Source organism: Dermacentor albipictus, chromosome 1 (genome assembly GCF_038994185.2).
Source record: "Dermacentor albipictus isolate Rhodes 1998 colony chromosome 1, USDA_Dalb.pri_finalv2, whole genome shotgun sequence".
NCBI lineage: Eukaryota > Metazoa > Arthropoda > Arachnida > Ixodida > Ixodidae > Dermacentor > Dermacentor albipictus.
In genome coordinates, this window is record NC_091821.1 from 468,911,874 (window position 1) to 468,925,309 (window position 13,436).

At 48.4% G+C, this 13,436-nt stretch overlaps 1 protein-coding gene across 1 annotated transcript; it reads left to right on the forward strand.

The window, feature by feature from the left end:
* The first annotated feature begins 6,097 nt into the window (after positions 1 to 6,097).
* On the forward strand, positions 6,098 to 12,824 carry LOC135909854 (putative nuclease HARBI1). Its single transcript, XM_065441895.1, has 4 exons — positions 6,098 to 6,118; positions 12,244 to 12,411; positions 12,489 to 12,656; positions 12,750 to 12,824. Exons 1-4 carry the CDS (start codon positions 6,098 to 6,100, stop codon positions 12,822 to 12,824), a joined length of 432 nt encoding a protein of 143 aa, XP_065297967.1.
* The last annotated feature ends 612 nt before the right edge of the window (positions 12,825 to 13,436 follow it).

Genomic DNA, 13,436 nt, shown 5'->3' on the forward strand with positions numbered 1-13,436 from the left:
TACATCTGATTCTTGCCAATTCCTAGTTTCTCCTTCACTGTTTTTAGGCTTCCTCCGTTCCTGAGAGCATGTTCAATTCTATCCATATTATACTTCCTTATGTCAGCTGTCTTACGCTTGTTGATTAACTTCGAAAGTTCTGCCAATTCTATTCTAGCTGCAGGGTTAGAGGCTTTCATACATTGACGTTTCTTGATCAGATCTTTCGTCTCCTGCGATAGTTTACTGGTATCCTGCCTAACGGAGTTACCACCGACTTCCATAGCACACTCCTTAATGATGCCCACAAGATTGTGGTTCATTGCTTCAACACTACGGTCCTCTTCTTGAGTTAAAGCCGAATACCTGTTCTGTAGCTTGATCTGGAATTCCTCTATTTTTCCTCTTACCGTTAACTCATTGATCTGCTTCTTATGTACCAATTTCTTCCGCTCCCTTCTCAGGTCTAGGCTAATTCGAGTTCTTACCATCCTGTGGTCACTGCAGCGCACCTTGCCGAGCACGTCCACATCTTGTGTGATGCCAGGGTTAGTGCAGAGTATGAAGTCTATTTCATTTCTAGTCTCACCGTTCGGGCTCCTCCACGTCCACTTTCGGCTATCCCGCTTGCGGAAGAAGGTATTCATTATCCTCATATTATTCTGTTCCGCAAACTCTACTAATAACTCTCCCCTGCTATTCCTAGTGCCTATGCCATATTCCCCCACTGCCTTGTCTCCAGCCTGCTTCTTGCCTACCTTGGCATTAAAGTCGCCCATTAGTATAGTGTATTTAGTTTTCACTCTACGCATCGCCGATTCCACGTCTTCATAGAAGCTTTCGACTTCCTGGTCATCATGACTGGATGTAGGGGCGTAGACCTGTACAATCTTCATTTTGTACCTCTTATTAAGTTTCACAACAAGACCTGCCACCCTCTCGTTAATGCTATAGAATTCCTGCATGTTACCAGCTATATTCTTATTAATCAGGAATCCGACGCCTAGTTCTCTTCTCTCCGCGCCCGGTAGCACAGGACGTGCCCGCTTTTTAGCACTGTACGCACTAGAACTAGAGCTGTACTAGAACTGTTTAGCACTAGAACGTGTAGCGAAGGGTAAACAGAGGTATCTAGACTACGCGGCGCACATGTCGCATCCCTTGACATGTGTCACGATGATGATCATGAATCACTGTCACCCCTTTGAAACGGCTCGGTGACTGAGAGTCACCTAACTTGCGTGATTTAATCAGGCATGCCAGACAGCTTTTTTCTTATTCTAGGAATTTTGTACTCATCTGCATAATCCTCTTTTCTTCCTCATAACTTCCCTATCTGCCTTGTACGGCTACATATGCAATTGCTACATGGCGTACCACCCGGTACAATGATGGACAAATGCAGTGGAAGGTGTGCACGCACCGTCACTACGCGGCGCGAATCTCACCGCGTCTAAGGCCCGGATTCTGAAACACTCCTTCCCTAACTAAGGATGCCTCACACGCTGTGAGGCAACCTGGCGTCAATTCTGGAACTTACCTTACTAAGGGGCACTAAGTTAGGGCCTCCTTGGTGCTTCCCCGCGCTTAGGGAGCCGGTATGCTACCTTCATGCGTCCTAACCGTGCTCCTCTACCTGAACGTATGCTTCTCCGCATGACTTTGCACGCGGTACGCTCGGCTAGGGTAGGTGCCGTGCGCAGAAAAGGCCGCGGTAGCCAGCCGCCGTGTACTGACGCCCAGTTTGGTTACGCGGACCGCGTTTCGTGCCATATCTTTTATTCACTGTGATCTTGTGGAAAGCGAGCGGCGAGAATGACGGCCTTGCAATGTTTATCCGAAGACGATAGCTTCGAAAGCTATGCACGGTTTCTTGGACGAGCAAATGAACTTCTTTACGGGACTGTGTACAAGCCTCCACCTTTGACTCCAGCCCGGCGCCTGACTGACAGGCAGAATCCACTGGAATACTACGTCGAAGTGGACTTTCTAGCCCGGTATAGTTTTTCCAAGCGAGCTGTTACAGCCATACTGGCAGAGCTGCAACTGCATTGTAACACTGACAACAGAGGAGCGCCGCTACCTGCTCTCTTGAAGGTCCTCATTGCACTGCGTTTTTACGGAACGGGTTCCATGCAAACTGTTGTAGGAGACCTTGTGTGTGTATCCCAACCCTCTGTGTGCCGATGTATTTGGGAGGTGACACAGCTGATATGCCTACGTCTGTATCCCAAGTACGTTCGGCTGCCAAACGCCAGTGAAGCGAGGTTAGTCATGACAAGGTTCTATTCAATCGGAGGATTCCCTGGGGTTACTGGGTGCATCGATTGTACTCATATACCCATTAAAAGTCCCGGTGGAGACGACGCAGAAGTCTTCCGAAACAGGAAAGGAGTATTCTCCATAAATGTGCAGGTGAGTGGCCAGTTTTCCCCGAAACCTGCTAGAAATGACTGCAGCGCAATTCGCGTTTCTCTTCACTTCCGTACATGAATCATGCAGGTGCTGTGTCCATTGTACACAAAAGTACGCACGTACACAGAGAGAAAAAAAAAGGTAAAACGAAAGGTTGTAAGGTGAAATGACAGTTAACGTGTCGCATTACGTATGTATATCTGTTGAGCGCAGTTCACTTGTGGCATTAGAAATTTATATATGTCGACCACATATTTATCTAGAGGGCGTGCACATTCGTGACCATAGCTGTGTAACCCTGCGTGAAAAAGATTTCTTCACCCTAGCAGGCAGCGGCAAATGCCATAAATGCAAAGGAAGCCCAGTCATTTTGAGCGGTGTTGGCGAGTGTGTGGACAACTGTACACGGTCGTCCACTTCCAATTTGAACACGGCTCCGGGCGGCCGACGAAGCCGGCGCTCCGCGGTAACTAACGCGCCGGCGCACTGGCAGCCGCAGGCGTGGCCTCAGCCGCCAGCACACACTAGTGCAGGCACGCTGTAGCAGACGATGCGGCTGCGGCCACGCTTGTGGCTGCCAGTGCGCCGGCGCGTTAGTTACCGCGGAGCGCCGGCTTCGTCGGCCGCCCGGAGCCGTGTTCAAATTGGAAGTGGACGACCGTGTACATGGCATCTGTGTGCATGCAATACGTCAACGCATGTGCCACTGTCTGAAATCATTGTTTTGCTTTTACAGGTGGCCTCAGGGCCCGAGCTTCAGTTTTTCGACGTCGTGGCAAGCTGGCCTGGCTCTGTCCACGATAGTCGAATTTTTACTAACAGCAGAGTAAGTGTCATGTATGAGCAGAAGGCAGTAACTGGCATCCTCCTTGGCGATCAAGGTTACAAATGTTCGCCCTATTTGATGACCCCACTGAGGAACCCTCAAACAACTGCAGAGAAAAGGTTAGGAAGAAAGAATTTTGTTCAAGCAATGTGAAATAAGCACGAAGTCATTATTTTGCTGTTCTCCTGGCAGGTACAACAGGAGTCACATTAGAACGAGGAATTCCATTGAGCGAGCTTTTGGACTCTGGAAGAGACGTTTTGCATGCCTCAGGACAAAGCTGGAAACGCTGACCGAGCGGACGGTTGCAATTATCACCGCATGTCCAGCACTGCATAACATTGCTTGCACTCTGCGGGAACCCAACCCTAATGTTGACGAGCCGGAGCCTGGAGGTGAAGGTGTGGCATTGTATGAACCTGACTCACCTCTGGGTACCCAACATCGAAGGCACCTTATCCAGCGTTGCTTCACAAGTGCCCATAGTGAAGATGACAGCGATATGGACACGGTGTAAAGGTAAAACTGCGATCTGTGCTGCGTAATTAAAAGTGGAGAAGTGTTCGAATATCAGACAGTGGCGATTCTTCAGGATAAATGAAATTGACTTTATTCATTTAAATGGCTTGTGGCTAGGTTTATTATTGCTGCCGCCTCTGAAAAAAAAATGCCTTTAGTCTTGTGGAACGAGGTCACATTCAGTAATGCCTCCTGGCCTGAGGAGTTCGAGCTGCTCTCTTAGAATTGCTTGTTTGAAGTTTTGTACCTTCTCTTTAGCTTTTAGAACACGCACCTTCATTCCGTGCAGCGTACTCCGTTTGCGCTGTTCATCGGCATACTGCTGCATTTTCAAAGCACGTTCGGCTGCTATCACTTTCATCCTTGCCTCGTGTTCAATACGTCTTTGATTTCTCTCGTCGTCTACAGCACGAAGGCGAGCCTCCAGCTCCGTCGATAATGCTGTGTCGACAGCAGCAAGACGACCACTTTGGCGACGGCGAACAACTGGCTCAGCTCCTGAACCTTGGTCCATGAAAGCCTCTTCTCTGTTTTGGCTGCCCGATGGCCTTAGGTTGCTGTTTCTACAGGCAGCCCACCACTGCTGAGAGGAGGTGCTGGCGAGCACTGCTGTGTTGTAGCCTCGGCAAACCCACCTGCGTGGCGAAGGTTACTATTCATCCCGAACTCTGCAAGTAACAGTGTTCATAAAAGTTTCACAGTGCTTTAAAAAGAACAAATAAACGGTTCACCACAAAACAAACTTGTTCATGCCACTTTACTCTGTCCAGAAGAAAGAATGGCAGCAATTATTGCAGCGCACTACACTCTACCGCCTTTATTTACTACGTCACACTACATAATGCATGATGTACACTCTGTACATGCTCTACAGCGAGTTGCTCGAACACAAGATCGTACTGCTGCGTTGCAGTGGTAGCTTGAATGCGTGCATTCACAACAGGCATACGGGTTTCACCTAACCATGCAGTGGAACTAGTTCCGCACAAAAAGTGGAATCGGTTGTCTGTGCTCCCGGAAGCGCAGCAATGCAGCATTGGGAGAATTTGGGGAAGTAGCAAAATATCGGAGTAATGTGCAAAGGAATAGGCTATTTTTCATATTATCAGGTCAGGCGCTCATTACGCAAAGCCTGCTCCTTGAGCGGAAAATGTGCGTCACAATTTTGCACCAACAGGTAATTACACTGACATTCATTAATTCCTTACAGTACATACGACATGCGGTCCAACCGCAAATTTTGCCGCGCTATATATGGAAACGTCGGGCAGCGAGGCCAGCGAGTGTTTGGGCTTTTATCGTAATGAAATGGCCCGTGAGCAGCACTCGAGCAATTACTGCACATATTGAGCTGTGAGGCGTGCCAAGGTGGCCGCAAAACTACAAAAAAAAAACAGTTGTAGTCGTAGAAACTATACTTACCATCGTCGCTGTCGTGGTACCGTGAATCGGTCTCATGCATCATGCTGCCAATAATGTCTGTAACGGCTTCACTGGCTGGCGTCTGCGACTGCCTGTCGCTGTCAAATGGGTTCGGCACTCGCACCGCCACGTGCCGCACGAGCGCCTCGACTCGGGTGAGCCTGTCGTCTAGCGGCTCAGGCGGTCGTCCGCCACCTGAAATACGTTACGCTCTCTTTTTGCAAGTTTTCAGGGGGAAAATATTTGCAACGTTTATGGGAAACAAAGACGAAAACGTACCTGTGGCCATGACGTCTCTGATCTGCTGGGCCTTTGCTGTTTTCAGTTTTTGTTTCAGGTTATCCCACAGTTTTTTTAGTTGTTTTACTTCGCGTCGACGCACGTGCGGCATGCTGTTACATTCTGTGCACAGCCGCTCCCACGCTTTCGCCTTCGCGTTCTGCGACACAGCATCAGTTTTCTTGCTTTCAATCACATTGTTGTAGCTTTGTAGAAGTTCCGTGAACAAGTCTTTTTCTTCCTCCGTAAAATATGCTTTGCCCGGCATGGCAAATACGCATACACACACACACGAAAGAAAACGCACGCAAAGAAAGAAAAAAAGCGACGCCTGACCAAACGAACTCAGATGCTGCCATAGTTGCTAGACTGAGATTGCTTTCTTGCCACGCGCATCATTTTCGAACCATTTTTACGTTATTAACCAAAGAAATGTAATTTATGCCCCAGTATAAAAGTATAAATGCAATTTTAACAGTCCCGGCACTTTGTCTCGGCAACTCATTACAAATATTTCGCATTTTTTGTGGGTAATCTTGAAACCAGAAGCCCCTAACGTTACACTTCCTTTGGCGAGGCGCTCCTTCCGCAGGGAAGGCGAAAGGAAGCTTTTAGAATTCGCGTTGGCCTTCCGAGGGCGCCTAACGTTTAGGTAGCATGGAGGGCTCCTTGCGGAAGGTAAGGAAACGGTCTAAGGTTAGGAGGATTTCAAAATCCGGCCCTTAAGCCCCTTGATAACCGCGTGACTCCTCGCGCACTATGACGCTATGTTTCCGCGTCGGCCAGCAAGCACTGGCGTGTCGCAGTGGTAGAGTAGCTGACTCCAGCGCAGAGTGCTCGGGTTGGATCCCGGCGGGAACCGGGTATCTTTTTTCTCATTCCTGGCGATAGCAACGAGGGACACCGGCGGCGGGAAAAGTCGCCGACCGAAACGCGTATTAGAATGAGCCTATCAAAGCTCACGCTGTAAAATCAAGTGTGGCTCAGGCTGAGCGCTTACATGTAATACGACGTAAGATGCTGCACGCGAGGTTGAAATAATGTACCCATCAGTGCAGTTATATAACTAAGGTAGCATCAATATCACGTTGGCTCCATTTAGCAGCTCCAGGCCTCTTTGTCTACGCAGACGACGTACAAATAGGTTTCAAATCCTGCAACCTTGCAGTGTGTGAGAGACAGGTACAGCAGAGCTTAAAGAAGATGCCTAAGTGGGCAGACAAAATTGAATTTAAAATAAGCCCCCACAAAAGTTAGTGTTCTCTTTAAAGAAAGAGAGGCCTGATTCCAGATCCTTTTATAGAACTGCGAGGACAAGAAATACCTCTCAACAAAGAGCACAAGGCTTACTTTCATTCCACACATAAATTACCTAAAAGCGAAATGTCTAAAACCAATGAGCTTACTTAAAATCCTATCCATCACAACATGGGGTAGCGACAGGAAGTGTATATTGAATCTTTACAGGAGCCTAATTCGATCACGATTGGACTATGGTGCCATGGTATACCACTCTGCCGCCCCGAGCGCGATAAAGATGCTGGATCCCTCCCACCATCTGGGTATCCGTCTGGCCATTGGCGCATTTAGAACAAGCCCTGTCGAAAGTCTATACGTAAATTCAGATGAGCGGTCACTCCATTTTGAGAGAACACACATCAGTTTCACCTATTTTCTCAAACCGCATTCTAAGCAGCAACATCCGTGTTCCACAACCGTTAATGACTTGACGTGTGCAACACATTTTCCGTGATACACTCTCTATGAGACCACTTTTCTGACTGCTTGCGAGAGAACTTAGCCAAGAAATGGATCTTCCAATTCTCGAACATCACCTAATGCCTCCAGCTAAGCTATTAGTACCCTGGGTGTGGCAGGTGATAGAATGCGATGTATCCTTTGTAGAGGTCAAAACGCACGCTCCTGAGTTAGGAATTGCTATACATTTCCGGTAACTTCAATCGAAATACTCCTGCCCCGAATTCTACACAGAGGCCTCAAAATCACATTCTGGCGTATTTTACGCTGCTGTAGGTACCTCTTTTTGTAAATCTGATGTATTGAACCGCCTAACAAGTACGTTCTCTGCAGAAGCCTATGCAGTACTGTCTGTGCTAAAACATGTAAAGAAATTAAAATTTGACAGAACAGTAACATTCACAGACTCCGTGTGTGTTTTAAAAACGTAAATGTCTTTACAAAAGCATACAAATCCTGTTTTTATTGAACTATACTCAATCTTGTGCAACATTTATTTATCTCGTTGGTATGTAGTTATATGTTGGGTTCCGGACATACAGGAATAGAAGGTAATGTGCTGGCGGAAGAAATCCCCAAATCAATAGCATCGCAAGGTATTCGTTCTGCAGCTGTCCCTGCCAGACAGGAATCCTTTCCTATGAAACATACTGTGAAGCTACTGGCAACGCTTGTTGGATGCTGAAACGAACATTCAGCTTCATGTGATTAAGCCGAAGTTCGGTTTCTGGCCACCAACTCCGAAAACATGAGGAACAGATGTCATATACACTAGATCAAGAATAGGACACACATTTGGCTTTCATAACTTTATCTTGACTGTTAACGAGCCTCCGGCCTGTGGTAGATGTAGTGCCAGGATGATCGTCCTCCACTTCTTCCTGGAGTGTCAGGAAGCCAAAAGAGACAGGAAGAAACATTTTCCTCTTGCAAAGCGCTATTGTGTCTCTCTTCATCCATGCTATGTTTCTTGATAAAGAACAGCTTTTTAACACCAAAGAAGTCCTCGCTTTCTTGAATGATGTCCTGCATGTTATAAGCCCGTTAAATTCGTAGCCAGTTCTCTTTCCAGAGGATACCGCTATGATAGTTGTTTTGTAAAGCAAATGCCTATGCAAACGCCGTTGTGTTTCAAGGGCTCTGGTGAGGCAGTAGTGTTCTAGCCAATTTTAGCACCTGACATATTTCGTATATTTCATCATTCTTTCGCAAAGCATCTTAATGCTCATTGTACAGGCCATTAGTCATTACAATAACGTTATTACAGGTCGATGTTAAGCAATTTACAGCAACTATTTGTGGACCTTTTACAGCCACGTCCCATCATCTTCACAGAACTCATCAGTCTACTGCGAACTAATTAACACCGGCATGGCGCTCTTCGGCCATATCTGGCCCTTGCGCCACTAAATATCACACAGTGATTCATTCTAACTGCGCTACACGGCCGACGTCCTTGTGGAGCGTGGCCAATAACTACCGAACTAATTATAATAGTGGCGCTTATAGAAAGCGTCGAAAACACTTCCCAGTTCGAGTCAATATCTCAAATTAACTACGCTAGGACGGCCTAGCTGTTTTTCGCCAACTGCGTCACAAGTCACGGTTCCGTACCGTAAAAGCCGAAATTGCCTGAAACGCGTCGCAGACTATCAACCAAAATTTTTCACCTTGCCGTTGTCCAATAGTGCAGTTGTACCGCGCCGAATCGCGCAAGGAACGCAAGAATACGCTGGGAGCCCGACAAACACGCTACATCCAAAAGATACGGGTCGCCGAACAGGCGAACTTCACATGCGCAACCGGCCTTGCTGGCTTCGGTATTCCCGCAGGCGCATGACGCATGCAACTGTCGTGCCTGACGGCCTGGCGTGCCATTAGCTTGTCGCTAGGTCACGCAAGAAAAATAAACCTTTAAGTATAAGTTCATTTATACGCACAACCTTTTAGCTTGAGCGAGAAAGAATAAAACAGAAATAAAACGTTGTCCATAAGTTCCTATAGCATTCTTTTTTTTCCCTATCTTCGCGTCAACTAACGGATGACATTAACACTAGCCGTGATGTCTTTCCCTGTTGCCAAACTTCGCCGAGTGTCCTCTCTTGTTCAATGTCTCTATCGTATAGCTCTCGCCAAGGATTGTGCGCCGGTTGGGCAGTCCGTGTGTGCGCTTCAGCGCAAGCGACAGGCTGAATCCGCTCATCCAGTAGATATAGCTAGACGGTAGGTTTGAAATCTCAAGCAAAAAGTTGACTGCTCAAGCACCGGAGCGAAGCGAGGCCAAGTTAGCACGCTATAGAGAAGCTTACCGAGCGCGGAAGCCTGCCGAGATCGAAGCTACTGCCACCGTCTTTCAGCAACACGAACAAGGAGACGAAGACGAAGCTGTGGCTACGAGCAACAGCACCCACAACGAACGTTTGCCTAACCACACCCTTCAGCTCGTTGCAAGCTCGACTGCGACTGCCAAGTTTCATCACGACTTCATAGACAACACGTTCGGCAGGTTGTGTAACGCGTGTGAAAGACTGTGGCCTAACTTTAGTGAAAAACTATGTGAATAGTCTGCAAAACTAAGCCAAACAAACCTCTGGCACGTGATGACTAGGTTTACAAGAGTTTAACCTCAGACAATTTTTATTGCTCTAGCAATTATATGCATACCCCAGGTCGATATCTGCTGTCGGCGTCGCCGTGAGTTTCCATATGAGTGAAAGTGTTCACTGAAAATGAAAAGGCGTTCTTCTGCGGCAGCTGCTACGGCGCTTCGATGTCCTCCTCGCCCGCCGCTCCGTCCAGAGTGGAGACAACCGCGACGTCTTCAGCGGCTTTGGTCGCGCGAATCGCGGACGCCGTAGGGACGCGTTGCCGCGTGACTTGAAAGCGGTCTGCGACATGGCTAAAGTACGCGCCCGCGCGGGCCTCATCTTCAAAGCGAGCCGCGATGTTTGACGAGTGCGCGTAGTGTCAGCAGCTTCGTATGCGCCGTGCTTTCGACGTTTCATCTGCGTTGAAACGACATATGCACGGAGGTCAATTGCCCGCGGCTCCTGCCGCAATTCTTAACTACAGCGTTTTCAAACACAGTTTCCGCTGTCATCGAGCCATGTGTGTTCATGTTTACCTATGCGCGCGTGACACCGTGCTGGTTAATTAAGTTGACGAGCTAACACGTTCACGGGCCAGTGGCTTTGAATCCACGATAGAATGTGTAAGCGCGACTCAACATGAACGTAGACAGTAGCAGACACACAAAGTCAGCGCTGTCTCCGGGTGTATGTTTCTTTCTACGTCCTCGTTGAGTCACCCTTACGCATTCTGTCATTATTTTGTTAGTAAACGAATGTTTACAAGTTTATACGGCCGATTAAAATACTATCCTTACTTCCTACCGCTATCTACTAATTTACTATCGCAATCGTTGCTTTGCCTTTGCGGCGGAACTGCGATACCTTTTTTTTACTCCTGGTCAGTCGACTTCTAATGTCGATGAGATGCCGATTCTCCAAGCCGCCGGCCAGCGTCTTATTTTACTTCAATTTTTCAGTGCTTTGACAAGCACTGTTTTTCGGCTTGATGAAAGCTACTTGCGCTACACTGCAACCATGCACTAACCCGTAGGCAAGGCTATGGAGCCTATGTTCACGGGTTCTTGAAGCTGAACGATGCTTTCTTACAGCTTGGGCGGTATTCCTGCGCCACCACTTTTGGAGATACCTTAGTGAGATTTGGGGCGTGAATAATGGCGGGTGCGTAGAAAAACCCGCCAGGCTCCTCAACACGCTCGCCTGTCCGCGACTTCATAACCAGAAGGAACGTTCAGCGGCGTTCAGGGGTGCGATCGGAGATGGTTGTTCGGCGCGTTCGTTCGGTTACCGGCGCGCGCGATTGGCCTACTCCGCGCCGACGTCGCCAGCCGCGGGGCGCCGCCCCGTTTTTGGTGACGTCAAAATGACGACACGCTCCTGTCAATCATCCGCCCACCGAGCATTTCGTCCGAACGCGACGGGAGTTGAGAAGTTTGGAGCGATCATACGGCTTCGCATGGCGCGTCTGGTGGATTGGATTGGATCCAACAGGTGGCCTTTGCGGCTGCAGAATGGCACGTTTGCGAAACGCGTTTGAAGAAATGACAGAAAGTGAATTCCGGCGTCGTTTTTCTTTCTCGAAACAAATAATTCGTTGGTTGCACAGAGAAATCGACAACATCATCGGTGCCAGCGAGCCACTGGGATGTTGTCGTTGCCTCTTGGAAAGTGCGCCACTCTTCCCGTCGTTTTTTTTTTCTTTTTCCTTCTCGCTGTGCGCGACACCACCTAGGGACGACGCAAAGAACCTTGTAGTTATAAATTGCAGTAGTCACACGTACTACTATTTGAAAACGTGTTTGGGCTTGAGAAGAAAAATACATTTTTTTAGATAAAGATTTAATTCATTTGGAAGACGAGAAACATTTGGTTTTGTAGTATACTGCTTGCAAGCAGACGACAAACGACGGAAGTAAACTTCCGGGGAGGTCACCGCTTCCTGATTGGCTGCTCTCTCCGCCCCGCTGTCACAAATTTTGCATACTGCAACTTTGTGACGTTGCAGCAACTGAACAGAATGCGCAGCGAACAAAATATCTCCGATCGCGCCCCAGTTGGACACCAATGCTTTCGTTGCGACAACAATTACATGGACCCTTCAGGGGTGCGATTTTGTAGGAATTCTATTACCTTTTTTATGCCTTTTGCCGCCATCATCGCGCATTCATTGGTCGAAAATGACCGGGCCGCGCCCATTTTCTATGTCAATCACGCGACGTCAGGCACCCGCAAAAACCAGAAACGTCAAAGTGACGTTGATGCACTTATTAGGTGGAACGTAAGGAATAAATTTTTGGCATGGCCAGAGGCAAGGTCGTTTCCAAAGGAACAAAAAATGGCTGCGCCTCTCATCGCTGTGGCCGTGGCCCTCCGCCGTCGCCGACGTGAACACGGAGAGCCAGACGACGCGTTTGACATGCCGGATGACCATTTTCGACGGGATTTTCGCTCTCGAAGGGAACAGTGCGGTTGCTGTGCGAGGAACTGGCGGGGGAACTAGAAGCGGAGCGAGCGACGGGACTGTCCGTGGAGCTGAAGGTGTTGTGTGCGCTGCGCTTCTTTGCCAGCGGGAGCTTCCAATCATCCATTGGCAGCGAGGAGACAATCCGTGTGTCGCAGTCGACGGTCAGCGAATGCGTGCGACGCGTCGCAGAGGCTGTCGTGAACGCAGGGGCCCGCATGAAGTGGATCATTTTCTGAAGACGGCCGAGGAAAAGGCAGTCGTGAATGAGGGTTTCTTTTGGCGTGGTGCTATCCCCGGCTTCACCGGATGCATCGATGGCAGCCTCATAGTCATTATCACACCCAAGGGTGAGCGCAAGGCTGCATTCATGTGCCGCAAGGGATACTACACCCTCAGCTGCATGTTCGTAAATAAACCTCACGTTTTCTGGTACCGATACTTTTTGACAGTTATGCTGCTCTTGTCAACGGGCACCTCCTCTGTTTACGTTTTACCTCAGATCTGCGACGCGGACATGGAGATCCTGGCCGTGGACCCTCTGCGACCGGGGTCGGACCACGAGGCGTTCGTATGACGGACGGCATGGCTGCGCCGACCGTTCCAAACGGAGCGCATAACGAATACCGGGGGATACCTCCTCGATGAGACAAAACATTTTTTTTGCGCAGTAACGCTTCAGTAGCGCAGAACTCCGTGTCCGCTCCAATCCAAACGTTTAAACAAATTACAAGCACATGAGTAAGTCGGGAGTAAAAAAAATGAAGACATTGACTGCCACCATTGGCAGTACTCCAAGTTTTAAGTTACAAGCACATTATGTGCCTGCGAGGAGCAGACGGAAGCAACACGTATTAGCGCTACTACTGCACCCAGTGTCTGCCAGAAGCAGAAGAAATGAACACACATTAGTTCTACTACTGCTACTGTCATTGATAGCACTAACAAGTGTTGATTTCCTGTGTTTGTGGCAGGCACCGAGTAGTGTACTTGTAAATTGGTTAACAGTTGTGTTGTATACGGACATTTTTTTTTCTTTTACTTGGGACCCGCTACCTCTGAAGTCTACCTTTGTTGAATGATGCTGTAGCTTTGCTTAGTTGACAACTTGCCTCTCGTCAGAGGAGTACTCGACGTACTATTTCCATCTTCGTGCAGGTGACAGTGGCTACCCCTTAGAGCCGTGGCT